The following is a 24,935-nucleotide window of genomic DNA, read 5'->3' on the forward strand; positions in this document are numbered from 1 at the left end:
GTGTTGGTGTGTGTGTCTGCGTGTGTTGGTGTGTGTGCGTGTGTTGGTGCGTGTGCATGTTAGTTTGTGTGTGTTATGCGTGTTGGTGTGTGTGGACGTGTTTGTGCGTGTGCACGTGTTGGTGTTGTGCGCGTGTCGGTGCTAGTATGCGCGTTGGTGTGTGTGCGTGTTAGTGTGTGTGCGTGAGTTGGTGCTAGTGTCTGTGTGTCAGTGAGCTTGCAAGCGTGTGTGTTTGGGCATACGTCGGTGTGAGTGCGTGTTGGCACGCGTGTACGCACGTTGGTGCCCGTGAGCATGTGATGGTATGTGCCTTTGTTGGTGCACCCACACATGCAGGTGTAAAATGATGTCGCCTATCGCCCACGGTATTTGCTCACCTGTGAAGAATGGCCACGTGATGTACCAGAGGTCCACTCACTCCCTTTGGGATTACACCCCAGGGGCAGTCAGTACTTCCATGAGAGGAAGAGCAGAAATTTGGGGGGAATAATTCGGGCATCATCCACCCATTGGGACATCACAAATATAACACTTGCTGGAACCTTGGCCTTCATGACATCGTTACCATAGTAACTTGGAATGTGCTGTCATGATCTGGTTGGGCCAACAGTTGAATATTCTGACATTTGTTTAAGTCCTATTGCAAACATTTCCCATACACAGGAATATCCAATTGCAAGATATTGGTTTGGACAGGAAATTCCTGTTGGAAAGGGCCTGACAAAATAGGATGATACATCAGAAAGTCTGAATTACATTTGACCAAAATCTTAATTAATCTTTTCTTTTTATGTTTCATATTACAGTGAGAATACTTCTAAACCCAGTGGCAGGTCCATATACGGTAAGTGTCATCCCAATCTTCCATTGTCAGATTGTTGCAACGCACTCCTGGCTGGCCTCCCACGTTCTACCCTACGCAAACTAAAGGTGATCCAAAACTTGGGTGCTCACTGCGGTGAATGATCAGCCATGATCTTATACAGGCTCGAAGGGCCGAATGACCTACTCCGGCACCTATTTTCTATATCTCTATGTTTCTACCTACATTGGCTCCCAGTTAAGCAACGCCTCGATTTCAAAATTCTCATCCTTATTTTCAAATCCCTCCATGGCCCTCGCCCCCTCCCTATCTCTGTAACCTCCTCCAGCCCCACAACCCCCTGAGATGTCTGCGCTCCTCTAATTCTGCCCTCCTGAGCATCCCAGATTGTAATTGCTCCACCATTGGTGGCCGTGCCTTCTGTTGCCTGGGCCCCAAGCTCTGGAACTCCCTCCCTAAACCTCTCCGCCTCTCTACCTCTCCTCCTTCAAGACGCTCCTTAAAACCGACCTCTTTGACCCAGCTTTTGGCTACCTGCGCTAATTTCTACTTATGCGGCTCGGTGTCAAATTTTTTTGCCTTACAACACTCCTGTGAAGCACCTTGGGACATTTCACTAGGTTAAAGGCGTTATATAAACACTTGTTGTTGTTGTTAAATGGAACTGCTTTAAGATGAGAAACCAAAATGAGAGGTCAAGGGCCCATAGACCAGGGTTCCACCAAGGTTGGAAAGAGTCGGAAAGGAGACAAGGTAACACACGGTGGTTGGACTGGGCAAGGCTTGCGTTTGCTGCCTGCGCTTGTTTTCTGCGCGCTCTCGGCGACGAGACTCGAGGCGCTCAGCGCCCTCCCGGATGCACTTCCTCCACTTCGGGCGGTCTTTGGCCGGGGACTCCCAGGTGTCGGTGGGGATGCTGCACTTTATCAGGGAGGCTGTGAGGTTGTCCCTTGTAACGTTCCCTGGGGCTCGTTTGCCGTGTAGGAGATCCGAGTAGAGCGCTTGCTTTGGGAATCACACGTCTGGCATGCGAACAAATGTGGCCCCGCCCAGCGGAGCTGATGGCGGTGAGGTCATCGCTGATGAGGTCAGTGCTGATGCTGATGAGGTCATTGCTAATGAGGTCATCATTGGTGAGGTCAGTGCTGAGGGTGATGAGGTCATCGCTGAGGGTGATGATGATGGGGGTGTGATCTGTACTGATGGTGGCTCTCCACGCGGTTACCACTCAGATTTAAATTTATCAATCGAGCCAGCATGTACTGCTTTTTGCGGGAGAGAGTTCCACACCTCTATCACCGTTTGCGTGAAGAAGTGTGTCTTACATTCTCCCTTGGATGGCCTGGCTCTGAATTAAGATTATATCCCCTTATCCCAGACTACCCCCCCCCCCCCACTCCCAAAACTGATAGGGACAAGGAGACCTAACCTTAAAATCAGAGGGGGTCGTGTCCGGGGGTGGGGTTGGATGCAGAAGATGACGTTAGTTGCTATAGTCCTGCAGCCCATTAACCAAACAGGAGACCGGTTGTTCCACAGGCTGCGTAGGCTGCCTGAGAATCAGACAAGCAAAGAAGCACTCACGGGGTTAATTCCTGACTCAAGCCCTGCCTTTTTTTTAAAAAAAAAGCATTAAATATATACATATTTCAAAAGAAGGTGACGAAATCATTGACCTGTTACCTGCCCAGGAACCTCCTTTCGGAGGCAGTGCACCGACTCTCCCTGTCAGGACAGGCCTCTCCTGTTCCTTCTCTGTGACCTCAGATTAATTAGCCGTGCAGGGTAACCCTCTTGCTTCGAGCAGGTAAGGCATCGATCATTTTTTTTAGCGATCTGTGTGTGCTTGGTGCTCGAGGTTTAAGTGAGGGAGACAAAAGTTTCGGGGAATGTCAGCGGGCTACTCGAGGGCTCACCTCCCCCATAATCCTCAGCCTGGCAATGGCGCCTTTTTAATTTTGGGTGGGGTGACGGAACAATTGAGTGCCGTTGTCTCGGGCTTCGTTTCCACTTGCCTTTATCCGTCTCAAACCCTCCTGACAGCAGCCTTGAATCTTGACTCCTTCCCTTCGAGCTCCAGGCAGCAGCAGGAGAGAGAGGGGAATAAAAAAATAACTATTTCTGTACTCGAATTCTTGAGTGCTTAATAATCGGCCTTCATTATTCGAATCAGCCTCACTGCATTTTCGGGGAGATCCTCGTTCCTGATTGGATCTGGGTTTCCTGATTGGAAGGGGCGCCAACAGGCGACAACTTGCACTTGCATAGCGCCTGTAACGTCCCAAGGCACTTCACAGGAGCGAGCATCAAATGGAGTTCGACACCGAGCCACAGGAGGAGATGTTGGGGCAGGTGACCAGAAGCTTGGTCAGAGAGGTCGGTTTTCAGGAGCGTCTTCAGGGAGGAAAGACAGGGAGGCAGAGATGTTCAGAGAGGAAATTCCAGAGCTTTATACCTTGGCAGCTGAAGGTACGGCCACCAGTGGTGGAGCGATTAAAATCGAGGATGCAAAGCGGCCAAAATTGATGCAGCGCAGAGATCTCGGAGGCTTGTGGGACTGGAGGAGGTTACAAATAAAAGGGCCATGGAAGGAAGTGAAAACAATTTTCCGTTTGCCTCTAATGACATGGGAAATCAGCTGGTTTATAAGAAAGACTTGCATTTATATAGCGCCTTTCACGACCTCAGGATGTCCCAAAGCACTTTACAGCCAATGAAGTACTTTATGAAGTGTAGTTACTGTTGTAATGCAGGAAAAATGGACACCAATTTGCGCACAGCAAGCTCCCACAAACAGCAATGTGATAATGACCAAATCATTTGTTTTTTTGGTTGTGTGATAAATATTGGCCCCAGGACACCGGGCATAACTCCCCCTGCTCTTCTTCAAAATAGTGCCTTGGGATCTTTTACGTCCACCTGAGAGAGCAGACAGGTTAATGTCTCATCTGAAAGATGGCACCTCCAACAGTGCAGCACTCCCTCACCACTGATTCGTGTCAGTCTAGATTTTTTGTGCTCTCGTCCCTGGAGTGGGACTTGAACCACAACCTTCTGACCCAGAGGCGAGAGTGCTGCCCACTGAGCCACAGCTGACACTAAGAAACTGTAGCTGCCCCTTTAAGATCAACAGCAATCAAAGAGTGTTTGAATTAGCCTGCGGCCTATAGACGGGCCAATGACTGGGCGTGACTGGCTCCTCGTGATCCTGCAGCGAAATGTTTAGATTTTCATACCGATCCCAGGCTTTTTAGTGATATCGAGCTTGCAGTCAAAGCCCGAACGTGATTTGAATTTGGCTAATTGCAGGTTCATGTCATGGTAGGGGTTGCCAAGTCCGGTTGGCAGTATTCCAGGAGGCTTTGTCACATGACCTCCAACCTGCCCGTCATTGGTCGCCCAACATGTCCACACTCGCTTTCTCACAGCCAATAAAGCGAGCAGATTCTCTGTTACCCACTTCGGTGATCAAACAGCCAACTCCCATTTATTTATATATACACTTTTTTTCAATATTTTTTTATATTCGTTCATAGGGTGTGGTCGTCGCTGGCAAGGCCGGCATTTATTGCCCATCCCTAATTGCCCTGTGAGAAGGTGGTGGTGAGCCGCCTTGAACCGCTGCAGTCCCGTGTGGTGAAGGTGCTCCCACAGTGCTGTTAGGGAGGGAGTTCCAGGATTGTGACCCAGCGACGATGAAGGAACGGCCGATATATTTCCAAGTCAGGATGGTGTTTGTGACTTGGAGGGGAACGTGGAGGTGATGGTGTTCCCATGCGCCTGCTGCCCTTGTCCCTCTAGGTGGTAGAGGTCGTGGGTTTGGGAGGTGCTGCCGAAGAAGCCTTGGCGAGTTGCTGCAGTGCATCTTGTAGATGGTGCACACTGCAGCCAGGGGGCGCCGGTGGTGGAGGGAGTGAATGTTGAAGATGGTGGGTAGCGTGTCGATCAAGCGGGCTGCTTTGTCCTGGATGGTGTCGAGCTTCTTGAGTGTTGTTGGAGCTGCAACTCATCCAGGCAAGTGGGGAGTGTTCCATCACACTCCTGACTTGTGCCTTGTAGATGGTGGAAAGGCTTTGGGGAGTCAGGAGATGAGACACTCGCCACAGAATACCCAGCCTCTGACCCGCTCTTGTTGGGACAGTATTTATGTGACTGGTCCAGTGAAGTTTCTGGTCAATGGTGACCCCCGGGGTGTTGATGGTGGGGGATTCGGGCGATGGTAATGCCGTTGAAAGTCAAGGGGCAGTGGTTAGACTCTCGCTTGTTGGAGATAGTCATTGCCTGGTAACGTGTGGTGCAAATGTCACCCAGGTTTTGCTGTATGCGGGCACGGACTCATTTATGCCTCTGATTTACCTCCCGGGTCTGCTGGCAGTGTGCGGGAGTTTAATCTGTAATTCCTGGAGACTCCTGGTTAATCCTGGAGGGTTGGCAACTCGATTTGCAAATGTCCTGTGCGGATAGAAGCCCAAACCCGAAATCACATTCCCTTCTCCAGTTTCAGACTTGTAAAAATGTAGCAACGCTTGACTTAATCGTGAAACCCTCACTTCCGTCCCTTCAGTCTCGGCACAGGGAGCCTCCTGATGATTGGTCTCTCGGGGCGAATTAGCAAACTCAACGTAAACACGACAGCAACGAGCTTCAAACACAGCGGCTCTTCTACTGCACAGCGGCACACTTGTGGTCGGCTGTTCGCTAGCTTGTTGGTCAGGGGAGAAGGCTAGAAGGAAGGGAAGAAGGATAGAAGGAAGGGAAGAAGGGAGGACTTGCATTTATATGGCACCTTTCACACCCCACGGCACTTTACAGCCAATGAAGTACTTTTGAAGTAGAAGCAGGGAATGCTGGAAATACTCGGCGGGTCAGGCAGAATCTGCGGAGAGAGAAACAGAGTTAACGTTTCGGGTTGGTGACCCTTCGTCAGAACTGGAGAAAGTTCGAGGTGTAACCAGTTTTTAAGCAAGTGTCGGGGAAGGGAAAGCGGAGGGGAGGGGAGGAAAAAAAGGGAAGGTCGGTGATAGGGTGGAAGGTAGGAGAGATTAGAGAGACACAGGGGATGATGGTAATGGGACAAGTTAAGGAACTGGAAGATGAGTCTAGAGCGGGTGTGAATGGCAGAGTCTTCAACAGCTGCCGTGGGAGAAAATGGGAGCAGAGGTTCTGGCCTGAAGTTGCTGAACTCGATGTTGAGTCCAGAAAGCTGTAAAGTACCTATTCGAAAGAAGGGGTGCTGTTCCGCGAGCTTAGGTTTGCCAGAATGGTACCTGGACTTCAAGGGTTAAGTTTCCTACACTCCAAAAGTACATCAGTGGCTGTAAAGCGATTTGAGACGTCTGGTGGTCATAAAAGGCGCTATATAAATTCTTTCTTTATCTCTTACTCACGTTGAGTACTTTCTGAAGTGCAGTCACTGCTGCCATGCAGGAAACGCACCAGCCAATCTGCGCACAGCAAGCTCCCACAAACAGCCACCCCAATTCCAGGTGGGCACGAGCCCACATTCTAACTCCGAGGGGCCATGGGATGGTTGACTTGGGAAATGGAATTATGTCGCACTGCAGTAGGAACAATGCTTCACGGTCTTCTGAGGTTGGGCCCGAGGCAAATGTTTATCATTTTGCTCGAAATAGAGAACGTAGGCAATATCTTCCCTGCCTATAAAGCTCCCCCCCCCCGCACTCCCGCAACCGCCTCCAGCCCCTGTGGGGGCAGAGTGGAAGGCAGGTACAAAAATTAATCCAAAAAGCTAATGGAATGCTGGCCTTTATATCTAGAGGACTCGAATACAAGGGGATAGAAGTTATACTGCAGCTGTACAAAGCCCTGGTTTTACCACACCTGGAGCACTGTGAGCAGTTCTGGGCACCACACCTTAGGGAGGATATATTGGCCTTCGAGGGAGTGTGTAGCGTAGGTTTACCAGATTGCTACCCGGACTTCAAGGGTTAAGTTACGAGGAGAGATTACACAAATTAGGGTTGTATTCCCTGGAATTTAGGTGGTTAAAGAGCGATCTGATCGAAGTTTTCACAATATTAAGGGGAACAGATAGGGTAGGTAGAGTGAAACTATTCCCGCTGGTTGGGGAGTCTAGGACTAGGGGCAGAGTCTAAAAATTAGAGCCAGGCCTTTCAGAAGTGAAATTAGGAAACACTTCTACACACAAAGGGTGGTAGAGGTTTGGAAATCTCTTCTGCAAATGGTAACTGATGCTGGTTACAATTAATTTTAAATCGGAGATTGATAGCTTTCTGTTAACCAAAGGTACTGAGGGATGTGGGACAAGGTCAGTCAGAAGGTTGTGGGTTCAAGTCCCACTCCAGGGACTTGAGCACAAAAATCTAGGCTGACACTCCCAGTGCTGAGGGAGTGCCGCACTGTCGGAGGTGCCGTCTTTCAGATGAGACGTTAAACCGAGGCCCCGTCTGCTCTCTCAGGTGGACGTAAAAGATCCCGTGGCACTATTTCGAAGAAGAGCAGGGGGAGTTATCCCCGGTGTCCCGGGGCCAATATTTATCCCTCAATCAACATCACTTTTTTAAAAAAAAAACACATGATCTGGTCATTATCACGTTGCTGTTTGTGGGAGCTTGCTGTGCGCAAATTGGTTGCCTGCGTTTCCCACATTGCAACAACGACTACACTCCAAAAGTACTTCATTGGCCGTACAGCACTTTGGGACATCCGGTGGTCGTGAAAGGCGCTACATGAATGCAAGTCTTTCTTCCTTCATGAGCAAAAGGCAAACAGGAGTCAGGAGCGCCGGTTGAAATAAGAACGAGATGACCGTGCTCAGGAAGAAACCCTAGTTAAGCGACTGACGCGATAAAATCGATGGGGTGTTGCGTTACAACCCGTACACGCTGCTCGCTGAAATCAAACGCATCCACTCCACAAACAATAGCGACTGAAAAGGCCGGCAAATTGGTTGCTTTGATTCGCCTCCAGCTTTTGTGGTGTCGGTTTCGGTGATGAATGACTTCTGAAATCAAAGTCAGCAAGACAAAGCAGCCCTTCGATGGGTGTAAGAGTTGCATTGGTGGGCAGAAAATGCTTCTTTTTCAGCACCTTTGTTCTCTCTGTTCCTGGCCTGCCCTCTCCTGAGGGCGTTGACCCCTCGGGGTGGGGGGGGGGGTTAGGGTCCCGCGGTTGCTCACCTACTTCTCACCAATGTCCCCGTTCCTCTTCCGTCCGCCTCAAGGGGCAGGCCGCTATCTCACAACTTGATCGCGGCCAAACCCGCTGTTCAATTTCATCGTCGCGCTATCGCTGACTGTGCCTTCAGCTGCCTCGTTCTCAAGCTCTGGAATTCCCACCCTAACCCTCGCCTCTGGGGAGCGGGCGGGGAAGTGGAGCTGAGTCCATGATCAGATCAGCCGCGATCTTATTGAATGGCGGAGCAGGCTCGAGGGGCCGAGTGGCCTACTCCTGCCCCTATTTCTTATGTTCTTATAAACCTCTCCGCCTCTCCTTCCTCCCTGAAGACGCTCCAAAGACCTACCTCTTTGACCAAGCTTTTACTCACCTGCCCCAAACTCTCCTAGCCATGGCTCAATGGGCAGCACTCTTGCCTCTGAGGCAGAGCCACTCCAGAGACTTGAGCATATAAATCCAGGCTGACACGCCCAGTGCCCTGCTGAGGGAGCACTTCACTGTCGGAGGGGCAGTCCCGAGGGAGTGCCGCACTGTCGGAGGGGCAGTACCGAGGGCGTGCCGCACTGTCGGAGGGGCAGTACTGAGGGAGCGCCGCACTGTCGGAGGGGCAGTACTGAGGGAGCGCCGCACTGTCGGAGGGGCAGTACTGAGGGAGTGCCGCACTGTCGGAGGGGCAGTACTGAGGGAGTTCCGCACTGTCGGAGAGGCAGTACTGAGGGAGCGCCGCACTGTCGGAGGGGTAGTACTGATGGAGCGCCGCACTGTCGGAGGTGCCGTCTTTCTGATGAGACGTTAAACCGAGGCCCCGTCTGCTCTCTCAGATGGACGCAAAAGATCCCGTGGCACTATTTTGAAGAAGAGCAGGGGAGTTATCTCCCCGGTGTCCTGGGACCAATATTTATCCCTCAATCAACATTTTAAAAATCAGATTACCTGGGTCATTATCATATTGCTGTGTGTGGGAGCTTGCTGTGTGCAAATTGGCTGCCATGTTTCCCACATTACAACAGTGACTACACTCCAAAAGTACTTCATTGGCTGTACAGCGCTTTGGGATGTCCGCTGGTTATGAAAGGCGCTATATAAATGCAAGTCTTTCTTTCTATGTGGCTGAGCGTCAAATTTTGTTTTATTCTTCTGCGAAGCGCCTCGGGACGTTTTACTACATTAAAGGCGCTATATAAATGCAAGTTGTTGCTGTTCGGGGCAGCAATGGCGGTGCTGAGATTTTCTTTATTATTCATTCACAAGGATGTGGGCATCACTGGCAAGGCCGGCTTTTATTGCCCGTCCCTAATTGCCCCTTGAGAAGGTGGTGGTGAGCCGCCTTCTTGAACCGCTGCAGTCCGCGTGGTGAAGGTGCTCCCACAGTGCTGTTGGGGAGGGAGTTCCAGGATTGTGACCCAGCGACGATGAAGGAACGGCCGATATATTTCCAAGTCGGGATGGTGTGTGTGACTTGGAGGGGAACGTGGAGGTGGTGGTGTTCCCATGTGCCTGCTGCCCTTGTCCTTCTAGGCGGTAGAGGTCGTGGGTTTGGGAGGTGCTGCCGAAGGAGCCTTGGCGAGTTGCCGCAGTGCAAAAACACGGGGGCAGAATATTATCTGAATGGCGGCAGATTAGGAAAAGGGGAGTTGCAACAAGACCTGGGTGTCATGGTACATCAGTCATTGAAAGTTGGCATGCAGGTACAGCAGGCGGTGAAGAAGGCAAATGGTATGTTGGCCTTCATAGCGAGGGGATTTGAGTATAGGCGCAGGGAGGTCTTACTGCAGTTGTACAGGGCCTTGTTGAGGCCTCACCTGGAGTATTGTGCTCAGTTTTGGTCTCCTAATCTGAGGAAGGACGTTCTTGCTATTGAGGGAGTGCAGCAAAGGTTCACCAGACTGATTCCCGGGATGGCAGGACTGACATTTGAGTTTCTGGTTCGACTGGGCCTGTATTCACTGGAGTTTAGAAGGATGAGAGGGGACCTCATAGAAACATATAAAATTCTGATGGGACTGGACAGGTTAGATGCAGGAAAAATGTTCCCGATGTTGGGGAAGTCCAGAACCAGGGGTCACAGTCTAAGGAGTAAGCCATTTAGGACCGAGATGAGAAGAAACTTCTTCACCCAGAGAGTTGTTAACCTGTGGAATTCCCTGCCGCAGAGAATTGTTGAGGCCAGTTCATTGGATATATTCAAGAGGGAGTTAGATATGGCCTTTACAGCTAAAGGGATCAAGGGGTATGGAGAGAAAGCAGGAAAGGGGTACTGAGGGAATGATCAGCCATGATTTTATTGAATGGTGGTGCAGGCTCGAAGGGCCGAATGGCCTACTCCTGCACCTATTTTCTATGTTTCATCTTGTAGATGGTACACACTGCAGCCACGGTGCGCCGGTGGTGAAGGGAGTGAATGATGAAGGGGGTGCCGATAGTTGTCAAGAAATCAAATGGGAAATTCAGAAGCAACTTCCTTACCCAGAGAGTGGTGAGAATGTGGAACTCACTGCCACAGGGAGTGGTTGAAGTAAATAGTATCGATGCATTTAAGGCGAGGCTAACCTGTCCTGTCCCGTCAGAATTTTATATCTTTCTATGAGATCCCCTCTCGTCCTTCTAAACTCCAGTGACTAAAGGCCCAGTCGATCCAGTCTCTCCTCATATGTCAGTCCTGCCATCCTGGGAATCAGTCTGCTGAACCTTCGCTGCACTCCCTCAATATGAGAAAAAAAGCAAGCAAGAAAGAAAGAAAAACTTGCATTTACATAGCACCTTTCACAACCACCGGACGTCTCAAAGCACTTTACGGCCAATGAAGTACTTTTGGAGTGTAGTCACTGTTGCAATGTGGGAAACGCAGCAGCCAATTTGTGCACAGCAAGCTCCCACACACAGCAATGTGATAATGACCCAGATAATCTGTTTTTGTGATGTTGATTGAGGGATAAATATTGGCCCCAGGACACCGGGGATAACTCCCCTGCTCTTCTTCGAAATAGTGCCGCGGGATCTTTTACATCCGTCGGAGAGGGCAGACAGGGCCTTGTTTAATGTCTCATCCAACAAACGGCACCTCCGACAGTGAGGCGCTCCCCCGGGACTACACTGTACTGGGAGAGTCAGCCTAGATTTATGTGCTAAAGTCTCTGGAGTGGGACTTGAGCCCTCAACCTTCTGACTCAGAGGCGAGGGTGCTGCCTACTGAGCCACAGCTGGCTCGTGAGGGAGAAGGGAATAGAGGGTTATGCTGATAGATTTAGATGAGGAAAGACGGGAGGAGGCTCGAGTGGAGCATAAACTCCGGCACGGACTGGTTGGGCCTCATTGAATGGCGGTGCAGGCTCGACGGGCCGAATGGCCTACTCCTGCACCTATTTTCTATGTTTCTATGAATGGCCTGTTTCTGTGCCGTATATCCCATGTAATCCTATGCAATGGTTGGCGGCCAGTTCCCGTGAAGCTTTGCCCCTTTCACAGCGGGAGTTCAACAACAACTTGTATTTATATAGCACCTTTAACGTAGTAAAACGTCCCAAGGTGCTTCACGGGAGTGTTATAAGACCAATAAAAATAATTTGACTCCGAGTCACATGAGAAGGAATTACGGCAGATGAGGTCGGTTTTAAGGAGAATCTTGAAGGAGGAAAGAGAGGTGGAGAGGTTTAGGGAGGGAGTACCAGAGCTTGGAGCCCAGGCAACAGAAGGCACGACCACCGATGGTGGAGCGATTATAATCAGGGATGGTCAGGAGGACAGAATTAGAGGAGCGCAGAGATCTCGGGGGGGGGGGGGGGGGGGGGTTGTGGGGCTGGAGGAGATTACAGAGATAGGGAGGGGCGAGGCCATGGAGGGATTTATAAACCAGGATGAGAATTTTGAAATCGCGGCATTGCTTAAACGGGAACCAATGTAGGTCAGCGAGCACAGGGTGTGATGGGTGAGCGGGACTCGGTGCGAGTTAGGACATGGGACAGCGAGCACAGGGGGGTGATGGGTGAGCGGGACTCAGTGCAAGTTTTGGATGACCTCTAGTTTACGTGGGCTAGAATGTGGGAGGCCGGCCAGGAGTGCATTGGAGTAGGCAAGTCTAGAGAGAAGAGGAGAGAAAATGGTTAAAAAAAAAAACGACTGATCTTTCAGTGGTCATCCTTGGTTCGGAAACCATTACTCATTGAATGGAACAGCAAAGATTGTATCTCAAGATGTGCCAGTGATTACAGGCCCTGCCTTCCCCCCCCACCGAACAGAAACCAGCTGATCTGGTTCAACAGGTAAAGGAGAAGTTGGCTCTGTCGGCAGCAATAGGAATCTGAGTGAGACTCCCTTCGAAATCCTGCGAAAGGTCATGTTTTGCGAAGGGCAATTTAATCCCAATTTCTCCTGCGGAGATGGTGGGGGGGGTGGGGGCAATGCTGTTGACGCGAGAGGGAGGGGAGAGAGCGAGAGAGAGAAGAGCGAACAGGGAGAAAGGCATTGCAAGAAACTGCAGGGGCCACAATTGTATGTGCGCTGTGTGTGCTTTCAAGGAGGCGGGCGTTCAGAGTGAGTTTCTGGATAAATGACGAGGGAGTCACATTTAACTTGCCACACCTGTACCTGCTAAACCATAAGCGCCCCTCCTTTGCGAAGCTGCCTGTTCACCTTGTCTTCACCGTATCTTTATTTTGATTTACAGAACAGAGGAAGAAATATTCAAACTCCAATTATATAATGGACGACCAGTCTCAGTACTACGTGAATGTAAGTAACTGTCACTCGTCTCGACGAATGTCATTCACCCCTTGGTCAAATTCAACGTTTGTGAGGGGTGGAGGTGGATGGGTGGGGTGTGGGGGGGTGAGGGTTTCTGATTCAGGGCTTTGTTCGAAGACCCTCCCTCTCCTCCTGCTCCAGCCAATTTCGGCCCACCCTTTGCTGGCCGACAGGTCAGTGATTCCAGCAGCAGCCCTCCAGCACCCCACCCAGCTGTTTCACGTACAACGGGCACCAAGATTTATCATAGAACCATTACAGCATGGAAGGAGGCCATTCGGCCCATCGTGTCCGAGCCACCCAACCTAATCCCACTTTCCCGCTCTCGGTCCGTAGCCCTGTAGGTTACGGCACTTCAGGTACTTTTTAAATATGGTGAGGGTTTCTGCCTCTACCACCCTTTCAGGCAGTGAGTTCCAGACCCCCACCACCCTCTGGGTGAAGAAATTTCCCCTCAAATCCCCTCTAAACCTCCCCCCAATTACTTTAAATCTATGGCCCCTGGTTGACTGATAAGGGAAACTGGTCCTTCCTATCCACTCTATCTAGGCCCCTCATAATCTTGGGCACGATGGGCCAAAATGGCCTCCTTCTATGCTGTAAATTTCTATGATTATACGCCTCAATAAGGTCTCCCCTCAGCCTCCTCTGTTCCAGAGAAAACAACCCCAGCCTATCTAATCTTTCCTCATAGCTAAGTCCGGGCAACATCCTGGTAAACCTCCTCTGTACCTTTTCTAGTGCAATCACATCACAGAAACATAGAAAATGTGTGCCGGATCAGGCCATTCGGCCCTTTGAGCCTGTACCACCATTCAATATGATCATGGCTGATCATGCAACTTCAGTACCCCATTCCTGCTTTCTCTCCATACCCCTTGATCCCTTTAGCCGGAAGGGCCACATCTAACTCCCTTTCGAACATCGTTCCTGTAACGTGGTGACCAGAACTGCACGCAGTACTCCAGCTGTGGGATGGGCTGTGTCCAATCTGCGTAAGCGTTGGTCTCACCGCTGTTATCGTGGGGCCCAGGCCGACACCTAAAACAGGCGGTTAGGGCCCTTTAAATCTGTCACTGAGGGGACGTAAGGCCTGTTGAAGGACCCCTCAGCAGAATCGGTTAGCGGGGGCGGGGACGGGGGCATCGGGTCTACCCCGCTCAGGATTCCTCAGCCATCAAACTCTGGTACGGTAGCATAGTGGTATTGTTACTGGACTAGCAGTCCAGAGAGTGGGACTAGTAATCTGGAGATGTGAGTGATGTGAGATCAAATCCCACCACGGCAGCTGGGGAATTTAAGTTCAGTTAATTAAAGAAAAAATACTTGGATTTACATGGTAACTTTCATGACTCCTGCATGTCTCAATGTGCTTTAGAGCTAATGGCGTACTTCTTGAAGTATTGTCACTGTTGTAATGTAGGAAATGAATTAAACAAATGTGGAATTAAACAAAAAGCATCTATCAGTAATGGTGACCATGAAACTATCGGATTGTCGTAAAAACTCATCTGGTTCACTGATGTCCCTGTAGGGAAGGAAATCTGCCGTCCTTACCCGGTCTGGTGACTCCAGACCCACAGCAATATGGTTGGCTCTGAAATGGCCCAGCGAGACACTCAGTTGTACCAAACCGCTACGACAAAGTCAGCGCTGTGTGGGAGCACCTTCACCGCACGGACTGCAGCGGTTCAATTCGGGATGGGCAATAAATGCTGGCCTTGCCAGCGACGCCCACATCCCAGAAACAAATAAAAAAAATATATGGAAGTAATTTAAAAAACTGAATATATATATATATTTAAGAGGCTTTTCCGTGGAGCTGGGAGGAGCAGGAATGCTCCCGCGCCCTCTACACCTCCCGCGAGCGATGGCCCTCCCTGTTGCCCAAATCCAATTCCGCCTGCCGCCAATTCCAAAGATTCACAACCCTCTGAGTGAAGAAATTCCTCCTCGGCTCCGTCTCCCTTTATCCTCAGACTGCTCTCTATTTCTAGATACTCCGGCCCCGGGGAGAACTACCTCTAGAAACGCAAATCTCTCTTTTTTTTTCTTTTGCCAAACGCTCCGTTGACTTCTGTCCAGGTTTCCCTCTTTATTAACTGCTCTGCCGCTGTTTTGCTTGTTCCCTGCAGCACCTAACCACCTTCCCCCAGGGCCCTGGGGAGGAGACACAGACCGTGGAGGACTCCGTTAAGAAGATGAAGGCGCTGGACAGCAAGGGGAAGATCTGGACGCAGGAGATGCTGCTGCAGGTCAACAGCTCGGCCGTCAGCCTGCTGGACATCGAGTCCAAGGTAGGCCCGGGCTCCTCGGGCCCAGCGGGCATTGCCCACAGGCTGTCCGGGGGCAGGGCCGGATTCAGGGCCTGGGGGCAGGGCCTGATGGGTTGGGGGCAGAACCAGATTCAGGGCTTGATGGGCCGGGGGCAGGGCCGGATTCAGGGCCTGATGGGCCGGGGACAGGGCCGGATCTGGGGCCTGGGTTCAGGGCCTGGGGGCAGGGCCAGATTCAGGGCCTGATGGGTCGGGGGCAGAACCGGATTCAGGGCCTGATGGGCCGAGGGCAGAACCAGATTCAGGGCTTGATGGGCCGGGGGCAGGGCCGGATTCAGGGCCTGGGGGCAGGGGACAAACTGAGTGGGCCAATAGTTCTGTTTGTTCATGTTCATTACATTATGTGTATGATTCTGATTCTGAGTATGGAAACACAGGCCGGTATATTCAACAATGAAAGCATATATTCTGTATCAAGTAGGTATATATTCTGGTTCTGGTAACGTTGCAATACTAGATTCATAAACATATATGCAAATTTCTCTCAATAACATGTACATGTTCTGTTCTGTGTATAGGTACATTAGTGTATATAGGCACTTCTGTATATAGGTAATTAGTGTATATAGGCACTTCTGTATATAGGTGCAACGTCTGAAATCCGGAATCCTCGAGACTGAATCCGTGCCGGATTTCAGAAATCACCGCAGCCCGAATTTGTGCCGGATTTTGGGTTTTGCCGGATTTCGGACCTCGCCACCTGCCGATCCTCCATTTCTCGCCTCTTGGCGAAATTTCCGGTTTTCGGACAATTCCGGTTTTCGGAGTTTCGGATTCGGGGTGTTGCACCTGTATATCGATATAAACAAGTGAATCTATTTTCCTCAGTCTTATTTTTCCTCTCTTATTGTCTATTCTATTCAGCCTATTTGCGAGGCCTTATATTTTTTTTTGCTACATTTATTTGGTGGGTCTGCAGCCCCATCCTCCCCGCGGTTAATCCTCCCCGCAGTTAATCCTCCCCAAGGTTAACCCGCCCTGTCCAGGGTCTAGGGCACGGTTACATCTGAACATAGGAACAATGACGGACAGGTAAAGCCCATCGAGTCCATCCCACACAATCGCGATCCCCCGCGCACCACAACATAGACACTCCACCCCACCCCAAACCCTGTGATCTCCTGGGGAGAGGCAACAAAACAAATTACAAACCCCAGGCCAATTTGGGGGGAAAAATCTGGGAGATTCCTCTCCGACCCATCTCGGCGATCGAAACTAATTCAGGAGATCACCCTGGCCATTAAACTCCCTGCAGTACCCACCTTCTGTAAGAGGCAATCTCCTCCGCAGCCAGAAACAAATCCAGCTCTCGCTCGAAGGTTTTTCAGCGACTGCATCCACCACATGAAACGGCTGCTTGTTCCAGAGGTCTACTGCGTGCTGTTTTGTTTTCCATATTTACGAAAGGATATACTTGCTTTGGAGGCAGTTCAGAGAAGGTTCACTCGGTTGATTCCGGGGATGAGGGGGTTGACTTATGAGGAAAGGTTGAGGAGGTTGGGCCTCTACTCATTGGAATTCAGAAGAATGAGAGGTGATCTTATCGAAACGTATAAGATTATGAGGGGGCTTGACAAGGTGGATGCAGAGAGGATGTTTCCACTGATGGGGGAGACTAGAACTAGAGGGCACGGTCTTAGAATAAGGGGGCGTCCATTTAAAACTGAGATGAGGAGAAATTTTTTCTTCTCGGAGGGTTGTAAATCTGTGGAATTCGCTGCCTCAGAGAGCTGTGGAAGATGGGACTTTGAATAAATTTAAGACAGAGATAGACAGTTTCTTAAATGATGAGGGGATAAGGGGTTATGGGGAGCGTGCGGGGAAGTGGAGCTGAGTCCGTGATTATATCGGCCATGATCTTATTGAATGGCGGAGCAGGCTCGAGGGGCCGTATGGCCTACTCCTGCTCCTATTTCTTATGTGATGACCTTCCCTCTGACCACTTGCTCTTTGGCCACTCAGGACGAGCTGGAGAACTACCCACTGACTGCGATTGAGCACTGTGACTCGCTGCTCAACAACTGGAGGTTTAACTCAATACTGATCCTCGTCTGCAAGGAGGCCCACCAGTCCAAACCCGACATCCACTTCTTCCAGTGCTCCGAGGTCGGGGTGAGTGCCACAGCTATTTCTTCTTCTGTCGTATGGGTACAGGTGCAACGTCCCGAATCCGGAACGCCAAAAACCGGAATTGTCCACAAACCGGGCACTTTGCGCACAGCTGGTGGAGTCGTCCGGAATCTGGAATTATTGTCTGTAAACCGGACATTTCTGAGGCAAAACACGAAATCAATCGTCTGAAATCCGGGTCCTGGACAAGGATTCCGGATTTCAGACAAGAAAATCAATAGTCTGAAATCCTGAATCCTCAGCCGAATCCGTGCCGGGTTTTGGGTTTTGCCGGATTTCGGACCTCGCCGTTTAAAACCCGGCACGGATTCGGTCCCGAGGATTCCGGATTTCAGACGACTGATTTTCTTGTCTGAAATCTGGAAAAAAACACAAAATCGGACCGGACTCGGTCCTGAGGATGCCAGATTTCGGACGTTGTACCTGTAGCAGGAAAGCAAATCAAACGTCACTATCGGAGTCGGATCTCCAGGCCAAAGCTTCCGGTGTAACAGCGTGGATATCCCGCAGGCTGCCTGCGAATTGCCTCTCAGGGCAGTGCTCGATGATGTGTTCCAGGGTCTAACCCGGAGCTCCACAGTCGTGTGATGGGGAGGCTTTAATCTTCCACCGATGGAGAAGCTGGCAACATCGACCGTGACCGGTTCTGAGGTGGTCGATGGTTGTCCACTGTTTGCGAGGAAGGTTTGATCCTGCAGGTTGTACTGTGGGCTCCTCGATAAGGAATCCATTCTGTATGTCGCAATTCTTCTAGGCTTATATTCAACTAGGCTTATATTCACTGGAATTTAGAAGAATGAGAGGGGATCTCATAGAAACATATAAAATTCTGACGGGATTGGACAGGTTAGATGCAGGAAGAATGTTCCCAATGTTGGGGAAGTCCAGAACCAGGGGTCACAGTCTAAGGATAAGGGGTAAGCCATTTAGGACCGAGACGAGGAGAAACTTCTTCACTCAGAGAATTGTGAACCTGTGGAATTCTCTACCACAGAGAGTTGTTGAGGCCAGTTCATCAGACATATTCAAAAGGGAGTTAGATGTGGCCCTTACGGCTAAAGGGATCAAGGGGTATGGAGAGAAAGCAGGAATAGGGTACTGAAGTTGCATGATCAGCCATGATCATATTGAATGGCGGTGCAGGCTCGAAGGGCCGAATGGCCTGCTCCTGCACCTATTTTCTATGTTTCTTCCGAGCCGTCGGTCATCGAGGCTGAGGGGAGATCGCTGAAGGGCTTTGGCGACGGTCCAAAATGGCCGCCTAGATTTGAGACCGGTTTGGTGGTAGGTTGTTCAAGTGGGCCTGGATCGGCTTGTCTTTGCTGGGGTGGCGGTTGGGTTCTCTGAAAACGGAATATTCGCGGCGTAGGTGTGGTGGGGCGATGTTTTCAAGCACGGGCAGCCAAGGTGTCGGTGTCGACAAAAGCGTTCCGGTGATAATTCTCATAGTACAATTCAGCCGCACATCAACGGATGCGTCATGCGGACTGGATAGCCATGCCGGAGAGCAGCACTCCACTGTAGGGTACACCAGGGCGAGTGTGCCGTACGGAGGGGTTTGAGCGTCTGAGGTTTGAGTGCCAGAGCGAAGGCGAGGGTGGAAATATCAACCTCATCTCTCTCCCACCTTAACGGTTTGAAGGGTGGGGATTGGGTGGGGGGGTGCGATTGTAATGTTAGCCTTTGGCCTGCCAGCTTCCTGAGCCGACCAGCCTGAGGCTCATTGCCATCGCCCTGATTCTTGGGATTGGGAGGGATTGTCCCATGAGGAGAGATTGAGTCGACTCGGCCGATGTCCTCTAGCGTTTGGAAGAACAAGAACGGAAAATGCTGGAAATCTCAGCGGGTCAGGCAGCATCTGTGGAAAGGAAGCCTAGTTAACATTTCGGGTCGCTGACCCTTCGCCAGAACCGGAGAGTGTTCGGGAAGAACGGATTCTTAAGAAGCACTGAAAGGAGTAGGGGAGGGAAGAACAAAAGGGAAGGTCTGTGACTTGGGGGAAGACAGGAGAGATTAGAGAGACAAAAGGGACGATGGGCCGAATTCAAATGGTAATGGCAGGAGTTAGAAAAACATTAGTCGAGATAGGATGCGAGTTGCTGCAGTGCATCTTGTAGATGGTACACACTGCAGCCAGGGGGCGCCGGTGGTGGAGGGAGTGAATGTTGAAGGTGGTGGGTAGCGTGTCGATCAAGCGGGCTGCTTTGTCCTGGATGGTGTCGAGCTTCTTGAGTGTTGTTGGAGCTGCACTCATCCAGGCAAGTGGAGGGTGTTCCCTCACCCTCCTGACTTGTGCCTTGTAGCCTCATGTGCACTGTACTGAAGCAGAGACATGGACCGTGTACAGTAGACACCTCAAGTCGCTGGAGAAATACCACCAACGATGTCTCCAAGATCCTGCAAATCCCCTGGGAGGACAGACGCAACAACGTTAGCGTCCTCGACCAGGCCGACATCCCCAGCATCGAAGCACTGACCACACTCGACCAGCTCCGCTGGGCAGGGCCACATTGTCCGCATGCCAGACACGAGACTCCCAAAGCAAGCGCTCTACTCGGAACTCCTACGCCGCAAGCGAGCCAAAGGTGGGCAGAGGAAACGTTACAAGGACACCCTCAAAACCTCCCTGATAAAGTGCAACATCCCCACCGACACCTGGGAGTCCCTGGCCAAAGACCGCCCTAAGTGGAGGAAGTGCATCCGGGAGGGCGCTGAGCACCTCGAGTCTCGTCGCCGAGAGCATGCAGAAACCAAGCGCAGGCAGCGGAAGGAGCGTGCGGCAAACCAGTCCCACCCTTTCCCTCAACGACTATCTGTCCCACCTGTGACAGGGACTGTGGTTCTCGTATTGGACTGTTCAGCCACCTAAGGACTCGCTTTTAGAGTGGAAGCAAGTCTTCCTCGATTCCGAGGGACTGCCTATGATGATGATGACTGAAGCAAACACCAGCCACACAGAGCCAAACAGCCAACAATTCCTTTTGAGAGCGCACTCTGCTTATTTGAAAACAGACACACAAATAGAATACCAGAGGGGAACACATTGTTCCCCTTTATCTAATATAGCAATGGGACAGCAGCAATTAGTGTTGGAGATTAAATCACTAACGTTTATAATTAATGAAAATAAAAGGACCATAAAACAGAGCCACTGTGATTGAGCTGGGCGCTGACTAAACACTGACTGAGCTCTGTCTCGCTGTTCTATTTCTGCAGGCTGACCTGATTAAGTCTGATATCAAAAGTGCGATCACAGATCTGCAGAGTGGAAGGAGGACTGAGAGACCAAGCGCTCTCAGGTGAGTGTCTGGAAAGGGCGGGGAAGGAAGGGAGCGAGAGAGAGTCCAGTACAGAACTGGGCCAGCCTTCCCACACCCCAAACCCAATGGCTCAGTGACAGAAAAGAAAGACTTTCACGACCACCGGACGTCAAACTGCTTTACAGCCAATTACGTACTTTTGGAGTGTAGTCACTGTTGTAATGTGGGAAACACAGCAGCCAATTTGCACACAGCAAGCTCCCACACACAGAATTGTGATAATGGCCCAGATAATCTGTTTTTTTTGTGATATTGATTGAGGGATAAATATCAGCCAGGATACCAGTGATAACTCCCCTGCTCTTCCGTGAAATAGTGCCACGGGATCTTTTACATCCACCCGAGAGCGCAGACAGGGGCTTGGTTTAGCATCTCATCCGACAATGCGGTGCTCCCTCAGTACTGCCCCTCCGACAGTGCGGCGCTCCCTCAGCACTGCCCCTCCGACAATGCGGCGCTCCCTCAGCACTGCCCCTCCGACAGTGCGGCACTCCCTCAGCACTGCCCCTCCGACAGTGCGGTGCTCCCTCAGCACTGCCCCTCCGACAGTGCGGCGCTCCCTCAGTACTGCCCCTCCAACAGTGCGGTGCTCCCTCAGCACTGCACTGGGAGTGCCAGCCTAGATTTACGTGCTCAAGTCCCTGGAGTAGGTCTTGAACCCACAACCTCCTGACTCTGAGAGCGAGGGTGCTGCCCACTGAACTATGGCTGACATGTGTAGCCGCCCAGTGTGGGACTGATGACCACTCCAACGCCCATCCTGACTGGCCTCCCACCTCCCACCCAACATACATTCATCCAAAACTCGGCTGCCCTAACTTGTACCGGTCCTGGGGGAAAGGGCAGTGGGAGAGTGGAACCAATTGGAACGCTCTTTCACAGAGCCGGCACAGGCAGGATGGGCCGAATGGCCTCCTTCTGTGCTGCGTGGTCCGACGAGAGGATCACATTTTCACGTTATTCTGCTTTCCAGATTTAACCAGGAGCAAATGAAAGAACAAGATAGCTCGCCACCCTCACCTTCCCTAAATATGGCCCCCAAAGCACCAGCGAACTACAACCCTATGAACAGGATTCCGGGGACCTCGCCATTACTAGCATCATATTCAACAATGCATGAGGCAGGCTCCGCGGGTAAGGAATTAAGCTCATTTATTTGTACTTATTCTACAATTATTCCCACGCACTCCTGGCTGGCCTCCCACATTCTACCCTCCGTACACTTCAGCTCATCCAAAGCTCGGCTGCCCCGTGTCCTAACTCGCACCAAGTCCCACTCACCCATCACCCCCTGTGCTCGCTGCCCCCCGTGTTCCAACTCGCACCAAGTCCCGCTCACCCATCACCCCCTGTGCTCGCTGCCCCGTGTCCTAACTCGCACCAAGTCCCGCTCACCCATCACCCCCTGTGCTCGCTGCCCCGTATCCTAACTCGCACCAAGTCCCGCTCACCCATCACCCCCTGTGCTCGCTGCCCCGTGTCCTAACTCGCACCAAGTCCCACTCACCCATCACCCCCTGTGCTCGCTGCCCCGTATCCTAACTCGCACCAAGTCCCACTCACCCATCACCCCCTGTGCTCGCTGCCCCGTGTCCTAACTCGCACCAAGTCCCACTCACCCATCACCCCCTGTGCTCGCTGCCCCGTGTCCAAACTTGCACCGTCCTGCTCACCCGTCACCCCTGTGCTTGTTGACCAACATTGGCTCCCGGTTAAACAACGCCTCGATTTTTAAATTCTTGTCCCCCCCTTTTCAAATCCCTCCACAGCCTCGCCCCCTCGCTATCTCTGTAACCCCCTTCAGCCCCGCATCCATCCCCCTGAGATCGCTGCACTCCCCCAATTCTGACCTCTTGTGTATCCCCCATTATAATTGGCGTCTGTGCCCTCCGAAGCTCTGGAACTCCCTCCCTAAACCTCTCTACCTCTCTTTCCTCCTTTAAGATGCTTCTTAAATACTATCACTTTGACCAAGCGTTTGGTCGCCTGTCCTAATATCGCTTTATGTGGCTCGGTGTTTGATAACGCTCCTGTGAAGCGCCTCGGGTCATTTCACAACGTTAAGGCGCAATATAAATGTAAATTGTTCGCTATCTCCCCGGCTTCTGCTCCTACGAGATATTCCAATAGAGTATTAAAGAACCTGGATAAATCTCACGTCTCTTCCATATAAATTTACTCATTGGAATTCAGAAGGATGAGAGTTGATCTGATCGAAATGTATAAGATTATGAGGGGGCTTGACGAGGTGGATGCAGAGAGGATGTTTCCACTGGTGGGGGAGACTTGAACTAGGGGGCATGATCTTAGAATAAGGGGCCGCCCATTTAAAACTGAGATAAGGAGGAATTTCTTCTCTGAGGGTTGTAAATCTGTGGAATTCGCTGCCTCAAAGAGCTGTGGAAGCCGGGACATTGAATAAATTTAAGTCAGAAATAGAGTTTCATAAACGATAAGGCGTTATGGGAAGTGTACCTGAGTCCATGATCAGATCAGCCATGATCTTATTGAATGGCGGAGCAGGCTTGAGGGGCCGTATGGCCTACTCCTATTCCCATTTCTTATGTTCTTAAATTTATGGGATTCTTAAGGCAGATTTCTGCTGAAGACCTTCCTTAACATGAAACGAGTGAATGACTCTCACTCGGTTGGATAAGGTACAGCTTGTATATGAAGTCATAAACTCCTCATATCTGACCTCGAGAGGAATGTTTCCGTGCGCGCAATGCTTACTTACCTTATCATTTTAAAAGCATGAAGCAATTTCTGAGGTGCCCACCTTATGAATGCATGCGACCATGTCACTGCGGGGAACTGGCTAAGTGTGTCAGTCAAAAATAAACTTTGTGCCATACGCTTGAAATGGATTTGCAATCTGTGTCACTCTTACCGGCAACACTGCCAAGGCTCTCCAAATGGTGACAGCTCTCTATGCGTTCAACTTAGAGACTGCAAAAGGAAAGGAGTGAGTGGGATAAAGAAAACGAGAAAGAGTGAGATGGAAAGCAACAGTGGAAGTGCGCGTGAGAGACAGAATGAAAGAATGAGTGAGAGAGAGGATGGGACCATGAGAGAGACAAAGAAGGAATGAGTGAGAGAGAGGGTGGGACAATGAGAGAGACAGAATGAAAGAATGAGTGAGAGAGAGGGTGGGACAACGAGAGAGACAGAATGAAGGAATGGGAGAGAGAGAGAGAGTGAGACAGCGAGAGAGACAGAATGAAAGAATGAGTGAGAGAGAGGGTGGGACAATGAGAGAGACAGAATGAAAGAATGAGAGAGAGAGAGGGTGGGACAACGAGAAAGACAATGAAAGAATAAGTGAGAGAGAGGGTGGGACAATGAGAGACAGAATGAAAGAATGAGTGAGAGAGAGAGTAGGGCAACAAGAGAGACAGAATGAGTGAGAGAGAGGGTGGGACAATGAGAGACAGAATGAAAGAATGAGTGAGTGAGAAAGTGGGACAACGAGAGAGACAGAATGAAGGAATGAGAGAGAGAGAGAAAGTGGGACAACGAGAGAGACAGAATGAAGGAATGAGAGAGCGAGAGAGTGAGACAACGCGAGAGACAGAATGAAAGAATGAGTGAGCGAGAGGGTGAGACAATGAGAGAGACAGAATGAAAGAATGAGTGAGAGAGAGGGTGGGACAATGAGAGAGACAGAATGAAAGGATGAGAGAGAGAGAGAGAGAGTGCGGCAACAAGAGAGACAGAATGAAAGAATGAGTGAAAGAGGGTGGGACAACGAGAAAGACAGAATGAAAGAATAAGTGAGAGAGAGGGTGGGACAATGAGAGAGACAGAATGAAAGAATGAGTGAGAGGGAGGGTGGGACAACGAGAGAGACAATGAGTGAGAGAGAGGGTGGGACAATGAGAGACAGAATGAGTGAGTGAGAAAGTGGGACAACGAGAGAGACAGAATGAAGGAAGTGAGAGAGAGAGAGAGAAAGTGGGACAACGAGAGAGACAGAATGAAGGAATGAGTGAGCGAGAGGGTGGGACAATGAGAGAGACAGAATGAAAGAATGAGTGAGAGAGAGGGTGGGACAACGAGAGAGACAGAATGAAACGATGAGTGAGAGAGAGTGAGGCAACAAGAGAGACAGAATGAAAGAATGAGTGAGAGAGAGTAGGGCAACAAGAGAGACAGAATAAGTGAGAGAGGATGGGACAATGAGCGACAGAATGAAAGAATGAGTGAGTGAGAAAGTGGGATAACGAGAGAGACAGAATGAAGGAATGTGAGAGAGAGAGAGAGAGAGAGAGTGAGACAACGAGACAGACAGAATGAAAGAATGAGTGAGAGAGTGGGACAACGAGAGAGACAGAATGAAAGAATTAGTGAGAGAGAGGGTGGGACAACGAGAGAGACAGAATAAAAGAATGAGTGAGAGAGAGGGTGGGACAACAAGAGAGACAGAAT

The 24,935-nt window shown here is 50.7% G+C and overlaps 1 protein-coding gene across 2 annotated transcripts in view; it reads left to right on the forward strand.

Annotated features, from left to right (window-relative positions):
• LOC139230034 (epidermal growth factor receptor kinase substrate 8-like protein 1) overlaps nucleotides 1-24,935 on the forward strand; it is a 75,405-nt gene that overhangs the window by 20,053 nt on the left and 30,417 nt on the right. Inside the window, exons 3-8 of one of the 2 annotated variants that reach the window (XM_070861784.1) lie at nucleotides 807-844; nucleotides 12,645-12,709; nucleotides 14,857-15,018; nucleotides 17,020-17,169; nucleotides 20,404-20,486; nucleotides 21,481-21,641. In XM_070861784.1, coding sequence (XP_070717885.1) covers nucleotides 807-844; nucleotides 12,645-12,709; nucleotides 14,857-15,018; nucleotides 17,020-17,169; nucleotides 20,404-20,486; nucleotides 21,481-21,641 — 659 coding nt within the window. Of the gene's footprint in view, nucleotides 1-806; nucleotides 845-2,533; nucleotides 2,631-12,644; nucleotides 12,710-14,856; nucleotides 15,019-17,019; nucleotides 17,170-20,403; nucleotides 20,487-21,480; nucleotides 21,642-24,935 lie in introns of those variants that run through there. The other variant, XM_070861785.1, reaches the window with a different exon arrangement.

This window comes from Pristiophorus japonicus, chromosome 19 (genome assembly GCF_044704955.1).
Source record: "Pristiophorus japonicus isolate sPriJap1 chromosome 19, sPriJap1.hap1, whole genome shotgun sequence".
Classification (NCBI taxonomy): domain Eukaryota; kingdom Metazoa; phylum Chordata; class Chondrichthyes; family Pristiophoridae; genus Pristiophorus; species Pristiophorus japonicus.